Source organism: Salvelinus namaycush, chromosome 16 (assembly GCF_016432855.1).
Source record: "Salvelinus namaycush isolate Seneca chromosome 16, SaNama_1.0, whole genome shotgun sequence".
Classification (NCBI taxonomy): Eukaryota; Metazoa; Chordata; class Actinopteri; order Salmoniformes; family Salmonidae; genus Salvelinus; species Salvelinus namaycush.
In genome coordinates, this window is record NC_052322.1 from 424633 (window position 1) to 442111 (window position 17479).

The window sequence follows — 17479 nt, forward strand, 5'->3', positions numbered from 1 at the left end:
AATAGATTTGAGATTCTTCAAAGTAGCCACCCTTTGCCTTTGCTATGCATACTCTTGGCATTCTCTCAACCAGCTTCATGAGGTAGTCACCTGGAATGCATTTCAATTAACAGGCGTGCCATGTTAAAAGTTAATTTGTGGAATTTATTTCCTTCTGAATGCGTTTGAGCCAATCAGTTGTGTTGTGACAAGGTAGGGGTAGCATACAGAAGATAGCCCTATTTGGCAAAATACCAAGTCCATATTATGGCAAGAAGAACAGCTCAAGAACAGCTCAAATAAGCAAAGAGAAATGACAGTCCATCATTACTTTAGGACATGAAGGTCAGTCAATCCGGGACATCTGAAGAACTCTGAAAGTTTCTTCAAGTGCAGTCGCAAAAACCTTTACGGGCTATGATGTAACTGGCTTTTTTTATTTAACCTTTATTTAACTAGGCAAGTCAGTTAAGAACAAATTCTTATTTTACAATGACGGCCTACCCCGGCCAAACACTCCCCTAACCGGACAACGCTGGGCCAATTGTGCACCACCCTATGGGACCCCTGGGATCGAACCAGGGTCTGTAGTGACGCCTCTAGCACTGAGATGCAGTGCCGTAGACCGCTGTGCCACTCGGGAAATTAGATAGGTGGAAATCTGTCATTTGGTCTGATGAGTCCAAATTGGAGATTTTTAGTTCCAACGGCTGTGTCTTTGTGAGATGCAGAGTAGGTGAACGGATGATCTCCACATATGTGGTTCCCACCGTGAAGCATGGAGGAGGAGGTTTGATGGTGTGGGGGTGTTTCGCTGGAGACAGTCAGTGATTTATTTAGAATTCAAGGCACACTTAACCAGCATGGCTACCACAGCATTCTCCAGCGATACGCCATCCCATCTGGTTTGCGCTTAGTGGGACTATCATTTGTTTTTCAACAGGACAATAACCCAACACACCTCCAGGCTGTGTAAGGGCTATTTGAGAAAGAAGGAGAGTGATGGAGTGCTGCATCAGATGCATCAACAATCACACAACCTCAAACCAATTAAGATGGTTTGGGATGAGTTGGACCGCAGAGTGAAGGAAAAGCAGCCAACAAGTGCTCAGCATATGCGGGTACTCCTTCAACACTGTTGGAAAAGCATTCCTCATGAAGGTGGTTGAGAGAATGCCAAGAGTGTGCACAGTTTTCATCAAGGCAAAAGGTGTCTACTTTGAAGAATCTAGAATCAAAAATATATTTTGATTTGTTTAACACGTTTTTACATACGACATGATTCCATTTGTGTTACTTCATAGTTTTGAAAAACCCTTGAATGAGTAGGTGTGTCCAAACTTTTGACTGGTACTGTATATTTGTGGTCAGTCCCAGCAGTCAGTCTTTAAGTGTTTAGCCAGTCTCTCCCAGTATGGCCGTCCAGTGAGGCGGAGAGACCGCCAGGCTGCCCTGTTCCAAAATGGCCGTCTCTAGTGCTTGACCTCAAGCATGGAGGGGTTGGACTCCATGATGGCCACAATGATGCGGTCGATGTAGTCCTGTAGTCGGAAGTTGACGTCCTCCTGCTTGCGGATGGCTTCCATCAACTGCAAACAACAAAACAGATGAAATGTTTAGAAGGATAGTAACTTATATGAACTTTTCATTTGCATGGAACAATTATTTAAGAAGTTAAAAAAAAGGACAGAACAATACAGATTTCAACAATCTGCATTTAAGATTCAGAATTTTGATGGGGGATGCGTCATGGGCACCAAAGTTGCAAGAAATGTATTTTATTCCACCTTTATTCATCCAAATTAGTCTTACTGAGATAAAAATGGACATGGAAATACAGTATATTTATGGCCTGTATATCAATGCGGCAGGTAGCCTAGTGGTTAGAACGTTGGACTATTAACCAAAAGGTTGCAAGATCAAATCTCCGAGCTGACAAGGTAAAAATCTGTCTTTCTGCCCCTGAACAAGGTAGTTAACCCACTGTTCCTAGGCCGTCATTGAAAATAAGAATTTGTTCTTAACAAGTCACATAATAAGTTGCATGGACTCACTCTGTAATAGTGTACCCCACACATACAATTACCTGTTAGGTCCCTAAATCAAGCAGTGAATTTTAAACACAGATTCAACCACAAAGACCACGGAGGTTTTCCGTGGCTCACAAAGAAAAGCACCTTTTGGTAAATGGGAAAAAAAAAGAAGCAGACATTGAGTATCCGTTTGAGCTTGGTGAAGTTATTAATTACGTTTTGGATGGTGTATCAATACACCCAGTCACTACAAAGATACAGGCATCCTTCCTAACTCAGTTGCTGGACAGGAAGGAAACACCACAAGGCCAATGGTGACTTTAAAACAGTTACAGAGTTCAATGGCTGTGATAGGAGAACACTGAGGATGGATCAGCAACATTGTAGTTACTCCACAATACTAACCTAATTGACAGAGTGGGAAGAAGGAAGCCTGTACAGAATACAAATATTCCAAAACATGCATCCGGTTTGCAACGAGGCACTAAAGTAATACTGCAAATAATGTGGCAAGCAATTCACTTTTATCCAGAATACAAAGTGTCCAACACAAGACATTACTGACTACCACTTTCCATATTTTCAAGCGTAGTGGTGGCTGTGTCATCTTATGGGTGTGCTTGTAATCATTAAGGACTGGGGAATTTTTCAGGATAAAAAAATTAACTTAATGGAGCTAAGCAGAGGCAAAATCCTAGAGGAAAACCTGTTTCTGTGCGCTTTACACCAGACATCTGGAGATTAATCCACCTTTCTGCAGGACAATAACCTAAAACACAAGGCTAAATGTACACTGGAGTTGCTTACCAATAAAGCCGTGAATGTTCCTGAGTGGCCGAGTTACTGTTTTGACTTAAATCTGCTAGCAATGATAAATAACCAAATTGACAGACATTGAAAAATGTTGAAAAGAATAACGGGTGTGGAAAGCTCTTACCAAGAAAGACTCACAGTTGTATTGACTGAGGGTTGAATACCTATCTAATCAAGATGTATTAGTGTTTTATTTTTCTTACATTTTTTACAAATGTTATCATTTTTCTTCCACTTTGACATTAGAGTATTTTGTGTAGATTGTTGACACCAAATGACAATTAAATCCATTTTATTCCTACTTTGTAACTAAACAAAATGTGGAAAAAGGCAAGCGGTGTGAATACTTTCTGAAGGCACTAGATATACAGAGAAGGCTTCGCATTTTTTTTTTCTTCAACCTTTATTTAACTAGGCAAGTCAGTTAAGCATATGTTGTCCTGAACTAATTTAGGCTTGCCATAACAAAGGAGTTGAATACTTATTGGCTCGAGACATTTCAGCTTGTCACTTGCAATACATTTAGAAGATTTTTGAAAAACATAATTCTATGTTCACATTATGGGGTATTGTGTGCAGGCCAGTGACAAAAAAAGATAGAAATGTTATCAATTTTAAATTCAGGCTATAACACAATAAAATGTTGAAAAAGTCAAGGGGTGTGAATACTTTTTGAAGGCACTGTATATGTGTATCTGCTGTCTACTATCTATATTGTGACTCACTTCTCCCCGGGACACAGAGTTGATCTCGGCCGCCAGTGACTCGGAGAAGGAGGCCGTCATCAGGTTCTTGGCTCCCTGGATGCTCAGGTTGATGATCTGGCAGTTTAGCTCGTCGTTCTGCTCCTTCAGACTGCGGTTGTCTTGCTTGAGGCGTCGGATCTCCTGCTCCAGCTCGGCCTCACGGGTGCGGCTCTGGTACTCTTGCAGCCCAGCACTGGGCGAGAGCCCCCTCCTGGCCTCTGCCTCCAGCTTGTACAGCTGTAGGTGCTCCAGCTGCTTCCGCAGGTCCTCAATCAGCTGGTTGAGGGAGGGGAGAGAGACAGACTGCTGTTAGAGAGCGATACCGCAATAGTCTATTCTGCAAGAGCAACTAGTCACCAACCGTTGGAAGGGATGGATGAGAAAAAAACAATAATTGTAGGTATCCTTTTTTACTAGGGCACTCAAACGATTTAAATAAATGTGATTAATCACATGATTTTCTATAGTTAATTGCGATAAATCAAATGTTTTGAATTTGCTCAAATTTGTCCCTAAAGAAAGATTTTTCAATTTAAAAAGCAGTGCATTGAGTTACAGGCATACTATGCTTTGATTGTAAGGGATGGAAACACAAAATAATCTCTATCAGAAACAAAATGCTCCAAATGTTTAAGTAGGCCTATTCTCTGTTATCAATGTTTTTGATGTTTAACATTTTGCATGCACGCGCACAAATTCTGTTAAAGCTTCAGGTTAACTGTAGGAAAAAAATAGAACTGGCTCACTGGATACAAAGAGCATTTCAACCTGTCCAACAATATTATGAATTCCACAGATGACAATAACAACAGATCAGCCAGAGGAGTATACTACGACTGAAGCTAGATCTACTCAGGGTTTTCTAAAGCTAGCCAGCTTCAGTTAGCTTCACATTCAAGCTCAGGCTTCATCCGTACTACGGCGGTAGATATTGCTTGTCCGCCTGCTGCTAACTACATTTTACATTTTACATTTTAGTCATTTAGCAGACGCTCTTATCCAGAGCGACTTACAGTAGAGTGCATACATTTTTTATTATTATTTTTTTTTTTACATACTGAGACAAGGATATCCCCTACCGGCCAAACCCTCCCTAACCCGGACGACGCTATGCCAATTGTGCGTCGCCCCACGGACCTCCCGGTTGCGGCCGGCTGCGACAGAGCCTGGGCGCGAACCCAGCCCAGCCTGGGCGCGAACCCAGAGACTCTGGTGGCGCAGCTAGCACTGCGATGCAGTGCCCTAGACCACTTGTAACTGCGTGCATTGAGATAATGCTGAAACATCAATCAATGGGTGGGTCTGTGCCACATTTTAATTTGTTCCGAAATCAAAATGAAAGAAAAGTTATCTTTCAAATTCAGCAGGCTATGGTGTGAAATAGGCTTGTTGAAGTGCCGTCTTTATTTTATTACTTATCGTTAATGCCGTCTTTGGTGTGCTTATCAATGCACAAGCACCTTTTTTCACATTCCTATCGATAAAATAATTATATTAAGTTATACACAAGTTTTACTGTGCGTGAAGTTTAAAATCTATTCTGACATTACTAAATGTAAAATGCAATAGGTATTTTAACATGACTATTTTTTAACACACAAAGAAACATTTTATCAGTCGTCTTCCTCAAATGAAGGGGATGATGACGCAATCTTTGCGAGAGGGAGGGAATATGATTTAATAGGTTCGCAACTCGCAGTTCAGACACTTCATTCAGAATAAATGGAGTTAGCCTGCGCGGGAGCAGGTTAGTTCTGAAGGATTCGTTGCCATTGAAATGAACCTGTCTAAAAGGTGAGCCACTTTCATGGTACCGGTTATCCCATGTTGAACTGGATGACCATTGTTGCCTTGCTAACTCCTCAAACCACGTACGTAGTATACGGCTAACATCTGAGTTAATGTAATACAGTTATTAGATCTAGCCTAGGAACAACTTATCCATGTTCTTCAACATGAACTAGCTACAAGTTGCTTCTACTAGGATTGTGATAATTTGCTTAAAGATGCACTATGCAGAAATCACGCCGCCATTTTCTTCGTTGCAAAAATTTGAATAGTTTTCCTAATTTCAGTTTATGTGACAAAACAAGCAAATATAGTGTACCATTGTGCAACCTAAACTGCTGTCAAATATATTTTCAATAACCAAAAACATTTTATTTGAAGCAGGTGTACAAAACCTAAAAACGAAACTTAAGAACGGGAAGCATACAAATAACAGACATAACAGATCTATCACTTCTTAGACTGGTTTTTAATTAGAATGACAGATCTATAACTCACATTTCTATATGAATTTGGTCGGGTCTCCCAAAAAGTTACATATTGCAGCTTTAAATCTTTGACTGGAGAACTACAACAAAACAGTAGCTAAATGGAATGGATGTCCTGTTCAGATTCAAATCAATGTTGGAAGTTCGAGTTATATAAAGAGGCATTCAGCGATGGCCATTTTAAATATTTGTTTGGTTAGCTACAGTAGCTAGCTAACGTTAGCGTAACCAGGTCTTAATTAGAGCCGCATCCTGTCGGCACCTCTCAGACTTGCCCTTGTGTGTTCCGGCGCCTATGTGCCCGGCTTCGGTACCTCACACGGCATAATTTTTTATACAATTTGTTCACTGTAAACATAAAAAAGTGATCAGAGTTAAATAAAGTTGACTCCTGGTTATTTCTCCCGCTTCCCAGAAAAAAAAAATGTAAAAGCATGGTGATCCTTCTGTGGAATCATCCTAATCTGTCACGACTTCCGCCGAAGTCGGGTCCTCTCCTTGTTCGGGCGGCGCTCGGCATCGCCGGTCTTCTAGCCATCGTCGATCCACTTTTCATTTTCCATTGTGCACATTCCCCGTGAGCGCACAACGGGTTATTTTTGCTCAAGGTAGTAAGGATCTGCTGTCTCTTTGGCCTCTCCTCCCCACAAGTCATAATAGGGTCTGTCTGGGAAGTTGTTGGCTGCCGTTTTTGCCTTTGACGTTTTAGTTGCCTGTCTGCGGTTCAAGAGCCGTTTCTCTCTCCTTAGGCCGGTGCTGGTTGGCCCTCTCCAGGAGTCTGAGGTGCGGGAGGTTCCTCCGCCCCCTCTGGACATCGAGGGGGCCCCGGCGTACTCCGTTCGCTCTATACTGGATTCGAGGCGTCGGGCGAGGGGCCTTCAGTGCCTTGTGGAGTGGGAGGGGTACGGTCCGGAGGAGAGGTGCTGGGTTCCGGTGGAGGAAGTGTTGGACCCTTCAATGCTGCGGGAGTTCCACTCGCCCTCCGGGTCGTCCTCGAGGCCGGCGTTGGCGTGCGGTCAAGGGAGGGTACTGTCACGACTTCCGCCGAAGTCGGGTGCTCTCCTTGTTCGAGCGGCGCTCGGCGTCGCCGGTCTTCTAGCCATCGTCGATCCACTTTTCATTTCCCATTTGTTTTGTCTTGTTTTGTTTTTCCACACACCTGGTTTCAATTCCCTAATTTTCTTGTTGTGTATTTAACCCTCTGTTCCCCCCATTGTCTTTGTGTGGGATTGTTTATTGTAGTGCTTATGCACATTCCCCGTGAGTGCACGACGGGTTATTTTTGTGCCCATTAATCTTGTTGTTCTGGATGCCGTTGGTTTTGCTTATTAAATCTCCGGTTATTACCCAGTTCTGCTCTCCTGCGCCTGACTTCTCTGCCGCCAATTACCTACCCCGCTACATAATCCTTCCACATTGATTTCAAACCTGCTCTCTTATTTGTACATATTGGTTATGGGGCGGGCCCGGCGAGGTAAGTAACTGATCTTGAAACAGATCTTGGCAGTGGTGGTCAGCTGGTGAAGAGGTCCCTACGTAATCACGTCACGTAGCCTAGGCTAGTCGTCTCCCTACTGAATTTGAAACTGAGGGAGAGCCAAATCAAAAATGTATAAGAAAAGGCAATCAACTTTGATTAAGTTTTTCAAGTCCAAACGTCATGAAAAATATGGTGAATCAAACCCGAAACGAGCCAGAGAACTGTCAGTGCCGGATGAGAGGAGTGAGAAGCAAACTGCTCCTGATGGCAATGCCTTAGATAGCAGCGCTGCTTATCCTGCCAGTTCAGCATCACCACTGGCACCTCCACTAGCTAGTAGGTATATTAATGAGTCAGTGCATCCACCAACGTAGTGCCCGGAACAGGTGCAATTTGGACAGAGGCTCAGTTCAAGACCAAGCAAACTTATAAGCCCTGGCTTGTCAAGTAAAATTCAAAGCTTGGCTGTCCAACATGCAAAAAGGTATGGAGTTTGGGCCCAGAATAGACTGGAGGGATGAAACTAGCAAAAGAGTGAGTGAAATGTACAGTAACAAAGAGCCCCGAACATGCCCAAACCAAGGCCCATTTAGCTGCAACACGCATTGTAGACAAGTCTAAAGAGGACACCTTAACACAGGTTGTAGTTAAAGCTCAAAATAAAAACATAGACACTACAGCTAGTCTTTTGAACAGCTTATAAGGAGGCTAAACATCACAGACCCGCTCACGGTTTTGAGCAAGAAATTGACTGTCAGGAGTTAAATTAACTTGAGATGGGGAGAATTCTCCATTCCAATGTTGCTTGCTCCAACATACAGCAACATATTTCATCCGAAATGAAGCAAAAACGATTTGAAAGAATAGTACAGCTCTCTCCCAAAATCAGCCTAATGCTCGATGAGGCTACTAGTTTGAATAAAAGAGTGCCATCATTGTATATATCAGACTTCAGCTGGCAGATATGGATATACCGGCAAACATTTTTGTTGATCTTGTGGAACTGGAGGATTTATCTGCTGAGGGAATTGTCTGTAATCTGTTATCTGCATTAGAGGGTATAAAGTTTACTGAGGACTTTCTCTCCAAAACCCTCATTGAAATTACGTGTGATGGTGCGTCTGTCATGCTGGGATGCAAGAGTGGAGTAGCAACAAGGCTCCAGGCCCTCTTCCCTAATTTAACTGTTTGGCACTGCTCGGCACACAGGCTTGAGCTTGCAGTAGGCGATGTGGTAAAAGTGATGGGATCTATCAATCATTTAAAAATACTAAAGGACAAGCTATTTGCGCTTTATAGCATATCCAACAAAAAATTAATGGAGCTGAGGGAGTGCACAGAGTGTTTAGACATTCAGCTGTGCAAAATCGGCAGGATCTTGGACACTAGATGGGTGGCATCCAGTTTTAGAACTGGAGAGTCTGTGTGGAACAATTACCCGGCTCTTCACAAGCATTAACAAGTATTTCACAACAGAAGCTGAGGATGCTTCCCACGACGGCGTGACCCATCAGAGCTGTAGTGGCCTGGCCATGCGCATTTCCTTGCATGCATTTGTTAACAATCTAGGCCTTATATGTGATGGACTTCCAGAACTATCAGAATTGTCACTCAAGCTCCAAAAGAGAGACTGCACAATTATTACTGCACACAAGGCAGTCACCAGGGAAGCGAGGGTGTTCAGGGCAATGGCAGAGCAGCCAGGCCGACACGACACACACAACTCAGCCAGAGAGGGATTCAGGAGAACTCTTTCCAATGCGTCAAACTGAATGGTGGAAGACCCAGTGCCTCTCTGCATACCTCCACCATATCAGGGCTACTCTTTCTGAACCTTGTTGGCCCACCCCTGACCAAATTCAACCCAGTCCCCTATATGAGGTCATGGATTGCTAAAGGACACAAATGTGTCACAGACACCAGGAGCAAAACAAGAAATAGGGAGGAGAATACGCACAAGGAAATGGCTGTGTTGTGGGAGGTTTTGGAAAACTAAGGTAGGAACATCTTTTTCCTTTACAAACTTGTTCTGTAAAGTTAATCTGAATATGCGCTTCATATTATCACATAGGCAGGAGGCCTATTTATTATAATATATGTTCTGCTATAGCTTACATTTATTTATTTGATTTGAAGTATATTCTGATATCAAATCAAATGATTGTGATATGTTTGTTCTACTGCTACATTGATGTCTTGAAAGGTATATGAAATTCGAGTCTTGCAAGCCCCACAGCTGGGTATGTGTGTATATGCATATGGCGGGTGTTCTGCAGTGACGCCTAAATATTATGCTGGACATTCTGCCCTATCAAGCAAAAGAGCAGTAAATGCATTTGTTCAAAAAAAATTGTTTACATTTTTTATACATGCTTTATCATGTGGACAAAAATCCTGACTCCATTGTGTTATGGAGAAAATGGGGGGGGGGGTCATGTTTGCAGTAACTGCAAAAAGTTACAGTGAAACCAAGGAAAAAGGCAGAAACTGCCATCACACACACGTTAGTTACTGCCTTTTACCTTGGTTTCACTGAGCTTTGGGCTGCAGTGTCTATGGTTGACCATGGTATAATTTATTATTCTTCGCGGATACAAGTATCGAACTATATGACACTGACAGCTACATACAAACAAATATATTAACACAAGTTGGTGTTAAAAAAAAATCGTAATGGAAACGTATTCCAGTGGGTGTACCAAGCAAGAAGGTAACTGCCGTCTAGGGTCAAAGGTCATATTAGAGGTCAGGGTAAATATAAATAAAAAATAACCTCACAGTAAGACAACATCTCCAATGGTCTGTTACAATTGTGACCCGTTTCAGGAAACTAGGCGTATGTCGCCGGTCACTACTTCACAGGAGAGCTGTTTGAACAACTTTTTTAAAATATCAAAATGCATTCTTTGGCAGAAATGCCTTCTCGAACATGTGAACTTTCATGTGCCTTAATAACAAACGTGTATGCCATCTGTAAATACAAATAAAATTGTTAAATTACAAGCCTAGTTGGTTTAGCCACAGAAAAAGTCAGCAACCTTCCCGCTAGCCATGATTGGCTGAGATAATGAGTGGGCTGGATATGCCGAGAGATGAGTTTGGATTGGTTTGCCATACAGCACGCTTCTGTCCATTTAAGCTGGTCAGTATGTGTAGGTAATCCTGCTTAACGCAGCTTTAAAAATGTTTTTATCGCGTAGTAAACTGCATATATGTTGCTCTACATTTCCTGGAGCACCGAGTTTTGAAATCAGTGTAATTGAGTATGATAGCTAAGGTAATGGAGAAAACACCTGTCTCCGGATTACATCTTCAAACTAAGGGCAACCATGGCATCCGTGACAGGAGAAGCTTCCATCCATGATGTATATGGGTAAGATGGTCTAGCTAGCTACATTTTCAGATATTACACGTTTCTAATTTTGACAGAAAGTGGTTTAATTTCAAGTTAAAGTGTACTGTTAGCTAGCTAACGTTAGCTTTCTGGCTCGCTAGCTAACGTTACGTGTATGACCTTATTATTCTTATCTCAGAAACATTTGCTTGGCTAGTTATAGCCTAATGTTAGTTAGCTAACATTGAACCTTGTTGGTTAGCTACCTGCAGATTTATGCAGGCTAGTAACGTCATTAGGTGGGATTACGGTGAATTGTTTACCTAGCTAGCTACATGTCTTAACAAAAGACTCCACTATGCAAGTAACCATTTCGGGTGCGTTCCTAAATTCAGTCTGGCCATTTACTCCGATTTCAGAGCACTCTCGTCTGAGTGTGCTAGAGTGCAAATAACGGATGAATTTACGAACGCTCAACACCCATTGAATATGGACGGTGTCAGTAAACCTCTGCAAAAAAACATAAATTATTGCCAGCGGCACAGTTACCAACGCTCTGGATAACATGAAAACAGCCTAACCAGCTCTGCTAGGGTGAGTAAAATGGGCAGCGTTTGGGTGGCGGCTAAAGCTTAAGAGGGTGTGAATGATGTTGAATGGGTGTAGACAAAGAAGAGCTCTCCAGTAAGTACCAAAACATTCAAAGGCCATTTTCTCAAAAGTGAAGTTATCAAATTTCAAAGCAGAATTACTTAACCATTGTTCCTCAAATGCAGTGTATGATATACCATTTTGTAGCTCTGTGTCTCTGATTTTATCCAATGTAAAAAACACAATTTCAAACTTTGCTACATAAGACCGAATCAAGGCGGTCGGTCACAGATTGGCTGGACAATGAAAAAACGTTTGAAGTAATTTTTCTCAGTTTCACTCTATGAGCAGTTACTAAGCTTTTACTTGGTAGGGCAGCATTGAAAATTAGGCTATAAGAAATTCAGACCTGTAAGCCCCACAGCTATACTAGAGTATGTGGGGATAGTATATGTTTGAGACCAACGTGACCGTGGCTGTGTGAGAAGTGCGCCAGTATCTCACATAACTAGAATGAGATTCACTTTCTATGATCTCTCTCGCTCTCTGCTCCGATAGACATGAGCCTGAACACTCATCTCTCAAGTGTTGCACTTAATCATTTATTTAGACTATGCTGTAGGCCACCAAAATATTTAATCAACTTCCAAATATTGAGAGATAGGCTTTTGGCACGAGTGCATCGGCCATCACCAGTGAGTGAGCTGCCCATCATTGGGGGAATCAGTGAAACTGGAAAGCATTTTTAGGACTATAATTCCTCCTCATATTGTAGCCTACAATATGTGTCTCCACACACCTAGGCCTAGGCTATTGATGGATTCAAGACAAGGTCGTTTTTATTGATCTCTGATTCTCAGTTTGTCAGTGTCAAAAAAGCCTGCAATTTTGATCATTTGTGTGGTATTAACAAAGATTCCAGTCATGAAAAATTTCGTAGAATTGCATGAAATGCGTTTATAAAAGGCCAACCTTTTATGCAACTAAAAATGTACCCCCATGTGTGCAACTTCTGTAAGTGCCTCTACTCTACTGCTCTATGCCACTACTCAAATGATATGAATGCAATGCTTTAATATAAAGGATTTTTTTTTCATGCATTCCGGTAACTCAGAACTCTCCAGGTCCCCCCCTTCTCGTGCTCACTGTTTGTTCCTGCACCTCCCGGTTTACAAATTAAGCACTGAGCATGACTCGCTAGCTACTTGATGCTTTTGCGGTTATCTAAAGAAACACCTGGGAATGTGTTTATCATTAAACTTTCAGTAAGTTTTTCCTTGTTGCTCAAAGCTGTGCATATAGTGGATGTTTAATTAAGCACCACATTCAGACAGACATCACTACACAACAGAAGCTGCTGCCACCGAGTGAACACTGTGTTGTGTGTTGCGCTTCATAGAGTCCGTGCAGAAACTTTGACAGCCATATTTATTTCTTGATTATTATTTTTTCTACCCAGGAGATGAAAAATAACGAAAGCCAAAAGGAATCCTAATCCCACTCATTGACGGAGCAAAACTAAATGACAGACAGGACAACATTTGACGTTTATTCAGAGTCAGATGGACGTACAGTGGGTTGCTATGTACAGGTGTGACCTCATGACCTCTCACCTCCTGCGTGTGCTCCTTCTCCTTCTGGTTTTGGTGGCGTTCGTGGGTCAGCTTGTCGGACGTCTTCCTGCGGGTTTCCAGCTCCTCGTTCAGCCTCTCAGTCACATCCTCCACCTCATCCTCTAGCTTCCTCTTCTCCTAATGGGCAAACAAGAGGAAGGAGGGATGAGAGGAGAGATACAGTGAGTTCCAAAAGTAATGGGACAGTGACAATTTGTTGGTTGTTTTGGCTCTGTACTCCAGCACTTTTGGATTTGAAATTCCTACTTTTGGTCCCCTAAAATGGCGGAACTATTTACAAAAAGTGCTGTAATTTCTAAACAGTTCACCTGATATGGATGAAAACACCATCAAAGGAAAGCTGACCGTTTGCACTTTAACCTCAGTCATTGTATAATTTAAAATCCAAAGTGCTGAAGTACAGAGCCCCCCCCCTAAATAAGTGTGTCACTATACTTTTGGAGCTCGCTGTAAATACACAAGGTGTGGGAGGGAAGAGAAAGAGATGAGGGGAAGAGATAGAAACTGGAGAAATGGGGGTCATAAAGGAGAGAAGAGGTAAATAGACAAGCGATTGGAGCGAAGAGCTAAATAGACAAAGGATTGGCGGGAAAAGAGATGGGGGAAGAAAAGAAAACTGGAGAATTGGCACGATATGGAGGTGAAAGGAGAGGAACGGGAGGGACGGGAGAAAAGACAGTGCTCTTACCTCCTCTAGTCTCTCAATGTTGGCACGGTAACAGGGTACACAGGACCTCAGCTCACTGTTCTCCTCATCCAGCTGCTGCAGCCTACGATAGAAAACAGCACAGTTTGATAACATACACCAATGATATAGCCACAGTGCAGTACACATTGACAACCCCTATTCAAAATCAAATTATATTGTATTCGTCACATGCTTAGTAAACAACAGGTGTGGACTAACAATGAAATGCTTACTTATGGGTACTTCCCAACAATGCAGAGAAAGAAAATAGTGAAATAATAGAAAAGTAAAACATGTAATAATAAAAGCAATAACAGATACACAATGAGTAACGATAACATGTCTATGTACAAGGGGTACGAGTACAGAGTTTATGTGCAGGGGTACATGGTAATTGAGGTAGATATGTACACATTAGGGATGCACGATATATCGGTAAGCATATCAGAATCGGACGATAATAGCTAAAAAATGACAACATCGGAATCGGCCCGATGTCGTCTAGTTTAACGCAGATGTGCAAAACCAATGTCAAAGCTGACGTGCATACAGTTGAAGTCGGAAGTTTACATACACCTAGGTGTTAGTTTACATACACTCATTTTTCAACCACTCCACACATTTCTTGTTAACAAACTACAGTTTTGGCAAGTCGGTTAGGACATCTACTTTGTGCATGATACAAGTAATTTTTTGTTTATAGACAGATAATTTCACTTATAATTCACTGTATCACAATTCCAGTGGGTCAGAAGTTTACATACACTAAGTTGACTGTGCCTTTAAACAGCTTGGAAAATTCCAGAAAATTATGTCATGGCTTTAGAAGCTTCTGATAGGCTATTTGACATCATTTGAGTCAATTGGAGGTGTACCTGTGGATGTATTTCAAGGCCTACCTTTAAACGCAGTGCCTCTTTGCTTGACATCATGTGAAATTCAAAAGAAATCAGCCAAGACCTCAGAAAAATAATTATAGCACTCCACAGGTCTGGTTAAACCTTGGGAGAAATTTCCAAACGCCTGAAGGGACCACGTTCATCTGTACAAACAATAGTACGCAAGTATAAACACCATGGGACCACACAGCCGTCATACTGCTCAGGAAGGAGACGAGTTCTGTCTCCTAGAGATGAACGTACTCTGGTGCAAAAAGTGCAAATCAATCCCAGAACAACAGCAAAGGACCTTGTGAAGATGCTGGAGGAAATAGGTACAAAAGTATCTATATCCACAGTAAAACGAGTTCTATATTGACAAAACCTGAAACGCCGCGCAGCAAGGAAGAAGCCACTGCTCCAAAACCGCCATAAACAAGCCAAACTACAGTTTGCAACTGCACATGGGGACAAAGATCGTACTTTTTTGAGAAATGTCCTCTGGTCTGATGAAACAAAAATAGAACTGTTAAGCCATAATGGCCATCGTTATGTTTGAAGGAAAAAGGGGGAGGCTTGCAAGCTGAAGAACACTATCCCACCCGTGAAGTACGGGGGTGGCAGCATCATGTTATGGGGGTGCTTTGCTGCAGGAGGGACTGGTGCACTTCACAAAATAGATGGCATCATGAGGGGAAATTATGTGGATATATTGAAGCAACATCTCAAGACATCAGTCAGGAAGTTAAAGCTTTCAATGGGTCTTCCAAATGGACATTGACCCCAAGCATACTTCCAAAGTTGTGGCAAAATGCCTTAAGGAAAACAAAGTCAAGGTATTGGAGTGGCCATCACAAAGCCCTGACCTCAATCCTATAGAAAATTTGTGGGTAGAACTGAAAAAGCATGTGCGAGCAAGGACGCCTCCAAACCTGGCTCAGTTACTCCAGCTCTGTCAGGAGGAATGGGCCAAAATTCACCCAATTTATTGTGGGAAGCTTGTGGAAGGCTACCCGAAACGTTTGACCCAAGATAAACAATTTAAAGACAATGCTACCAAATACTAATTGAGTGTATGTAAACTTCTGACCCATTGGGAATGTGATGAAAGAAATAAAAGCTGAAATAAATTATTCTCTCTACTATTATTCTGACATTTCACATTCTTAAAATAAAGTGGTGATCCTAACTGAGAGATTTTACTATAATTAAATGTCAGGAATTATGAAAAACTGAGTTTAAATGTATTTGGCTAGGGTGTATGTAAACTTCCGACTTCAAATTTATATCACGTACACCACAGTTCAAAAGCTTGGGGTCGCTTAGAAATGTCCTTGTTTTTAAAAGAAAATAAAAAAAATTGTCCATTAAAATAACATCAAATTGATCAGAAATACAGTGTAGACATTGTTAATGTTGTAAATGACTATTGTAGCTGGAACGGCTGATTTTTGATGGAATATCTGCATAGGCGTACAGAGGCCCATTATCAGCAACCCTCACTCCTGTGTTCCAACGGCGCGTTGTGTTAGCTAATCCAAGTTTATAATTTTAGAAAACCCTTTTGCAATTATGTTAGCACAGCTAAAAACTGTTGTCCTGATTAAATAAGCAATACAACTGGCCTTCTTTAGACTAGTTGAGTATCTGGAGCATCAGCATTTGTGGGCTCGATTACAGGCTCAAAATGGCCAGAAACCAAGAACTTTCTTCTGAAACTCGTCAGTCTATTCTTGTTCTGAGAAATTAAGGCTATTCCATGCAAGAAATGTCCAAGAAACTGAAGATCTCATATAACGCTGTGTACTACTCCCTTCAAAGAACAGCACAAACTGGCTCTAACCAGAATAGAAAGAGGAGTGGGAGGCCCGGTGCACAACTGAGCAAGAGGACAAGTACATTAGAGTGTCTAGTTTGTGAAACAGATGCCGCACAAACCCTCAACTGGCAGCTTCATTAAATAGTACCCACAAAACACCAGTCTCAACGTCAACAGTGAAGAGGCGACTCTGGGATGCTGGCCTTCTAGGCAGAGTTGCAAAGAAAAAGCCATATCTCAGACTGGCCAATAAAAATAAAATATTAAGATGGGCAAAAGAACACAGACACTGGAAAGAGGAACTCTGCCTAGAAGGCCAGCAACGTTTGTGCTGCTATTATTTCCAGAGGAGGGGAGAAAGTGAAATCTTTCAATACCACAAACCTAATTATTCATTTGAAAGTGCATAGCCCCCCAGACGTTCAACGACTACTTAGAACAAAAGAAGAAAAAAACGAAGCACACACTTCCAACAACTAAACAAGTTCAAGGCGAGTAGTCATTTGAAAGAGTAAGAAAATTTCAGCGAGACAACTCAAAGCGAAATCCATTAACGCCAAGATAATGGAATCCATTGCCCTTGACAATCAACCGTCCTCTGTCGTGGATGATGTTGGCTTTCGCCGACTGGTCGAGCATCTCAAGCCCCGCTACGCACTACCAAGTAGGCACTATTTTTCAGAAGTTGAACTACCGGAGTTACACAGTATTGTTGAAATGCACACCCATGAGCTTCTTGCTATTAGCTTCACGAATGACATTTGGACCAGCGATGTCAGCCCCATGAGCATGCTGAGTCTGACAGCACAGTGGGTCGACAAGGATTTTGTACTGAGGAAAGCCGTATTGCATGCTTAAGAAGGTGCTGGTTCTCATTCCGCTGCCATTTCAATAGCATTTGAGAACATGTTTAAAACTTGGAAACATGAACACACTCCTAGCTCCATTCGAACAACTGACTCGAGAAATAAACTTATCAACTGCGTCTGCAGCAGATGTGATACCCTCTGTCATGGCATTGAAACGCCTGCTCAACAAAACTGCCGACAGACCGTGGGGTTAAAACTTGCAAAAGTACTCTACTAGAGGCTGTGAACAAGCGATTCGGTGGCATTCTCTCTGAGCCTCTTTACTGTGTCGCCACCATGCTCGATGCTAGGTACAAGGACCGCTACTTTGATGCAGACAAAACACAGGGTTTACGTGAA

The 17479-nt window shown here is 42.1% G+C and overlaps 1 protein-coding gene across 1 annotated transcript in view; it reads right to left on the bottom strand.

Moving 5' to 3' along the window:
* Positions 1–1298: 1298 nt before the first annotated feature.
* Positions 1299–17479, bottom strand: part of LOC120060835 (rab11 family-interacting protein 3-like) — a 108312-nt gene continuing 92131 nt past the window's right edge. Inside the window, exons 12-15 of the mRNA XM_039010255.1 lie at positions 13575–13656; positions 12866–13003; positions 3551–3847; positions 1299–1568 (exon numbers count right to left, since the gene is read on the bottom strand). Coding sequence (XP_038866183.1) covers positions 1452–1568; positions 3551–3847; positions 12866–13003; positions 13575–13656 — 634 coding nt within the window. The 3' untranslated portion in view covers positions 1299–1451. The remainder of the gene's footprint in view (positions 1569–3550; positions 3848–12865; positions 13004–13574; positions 13657–17479) is intronic.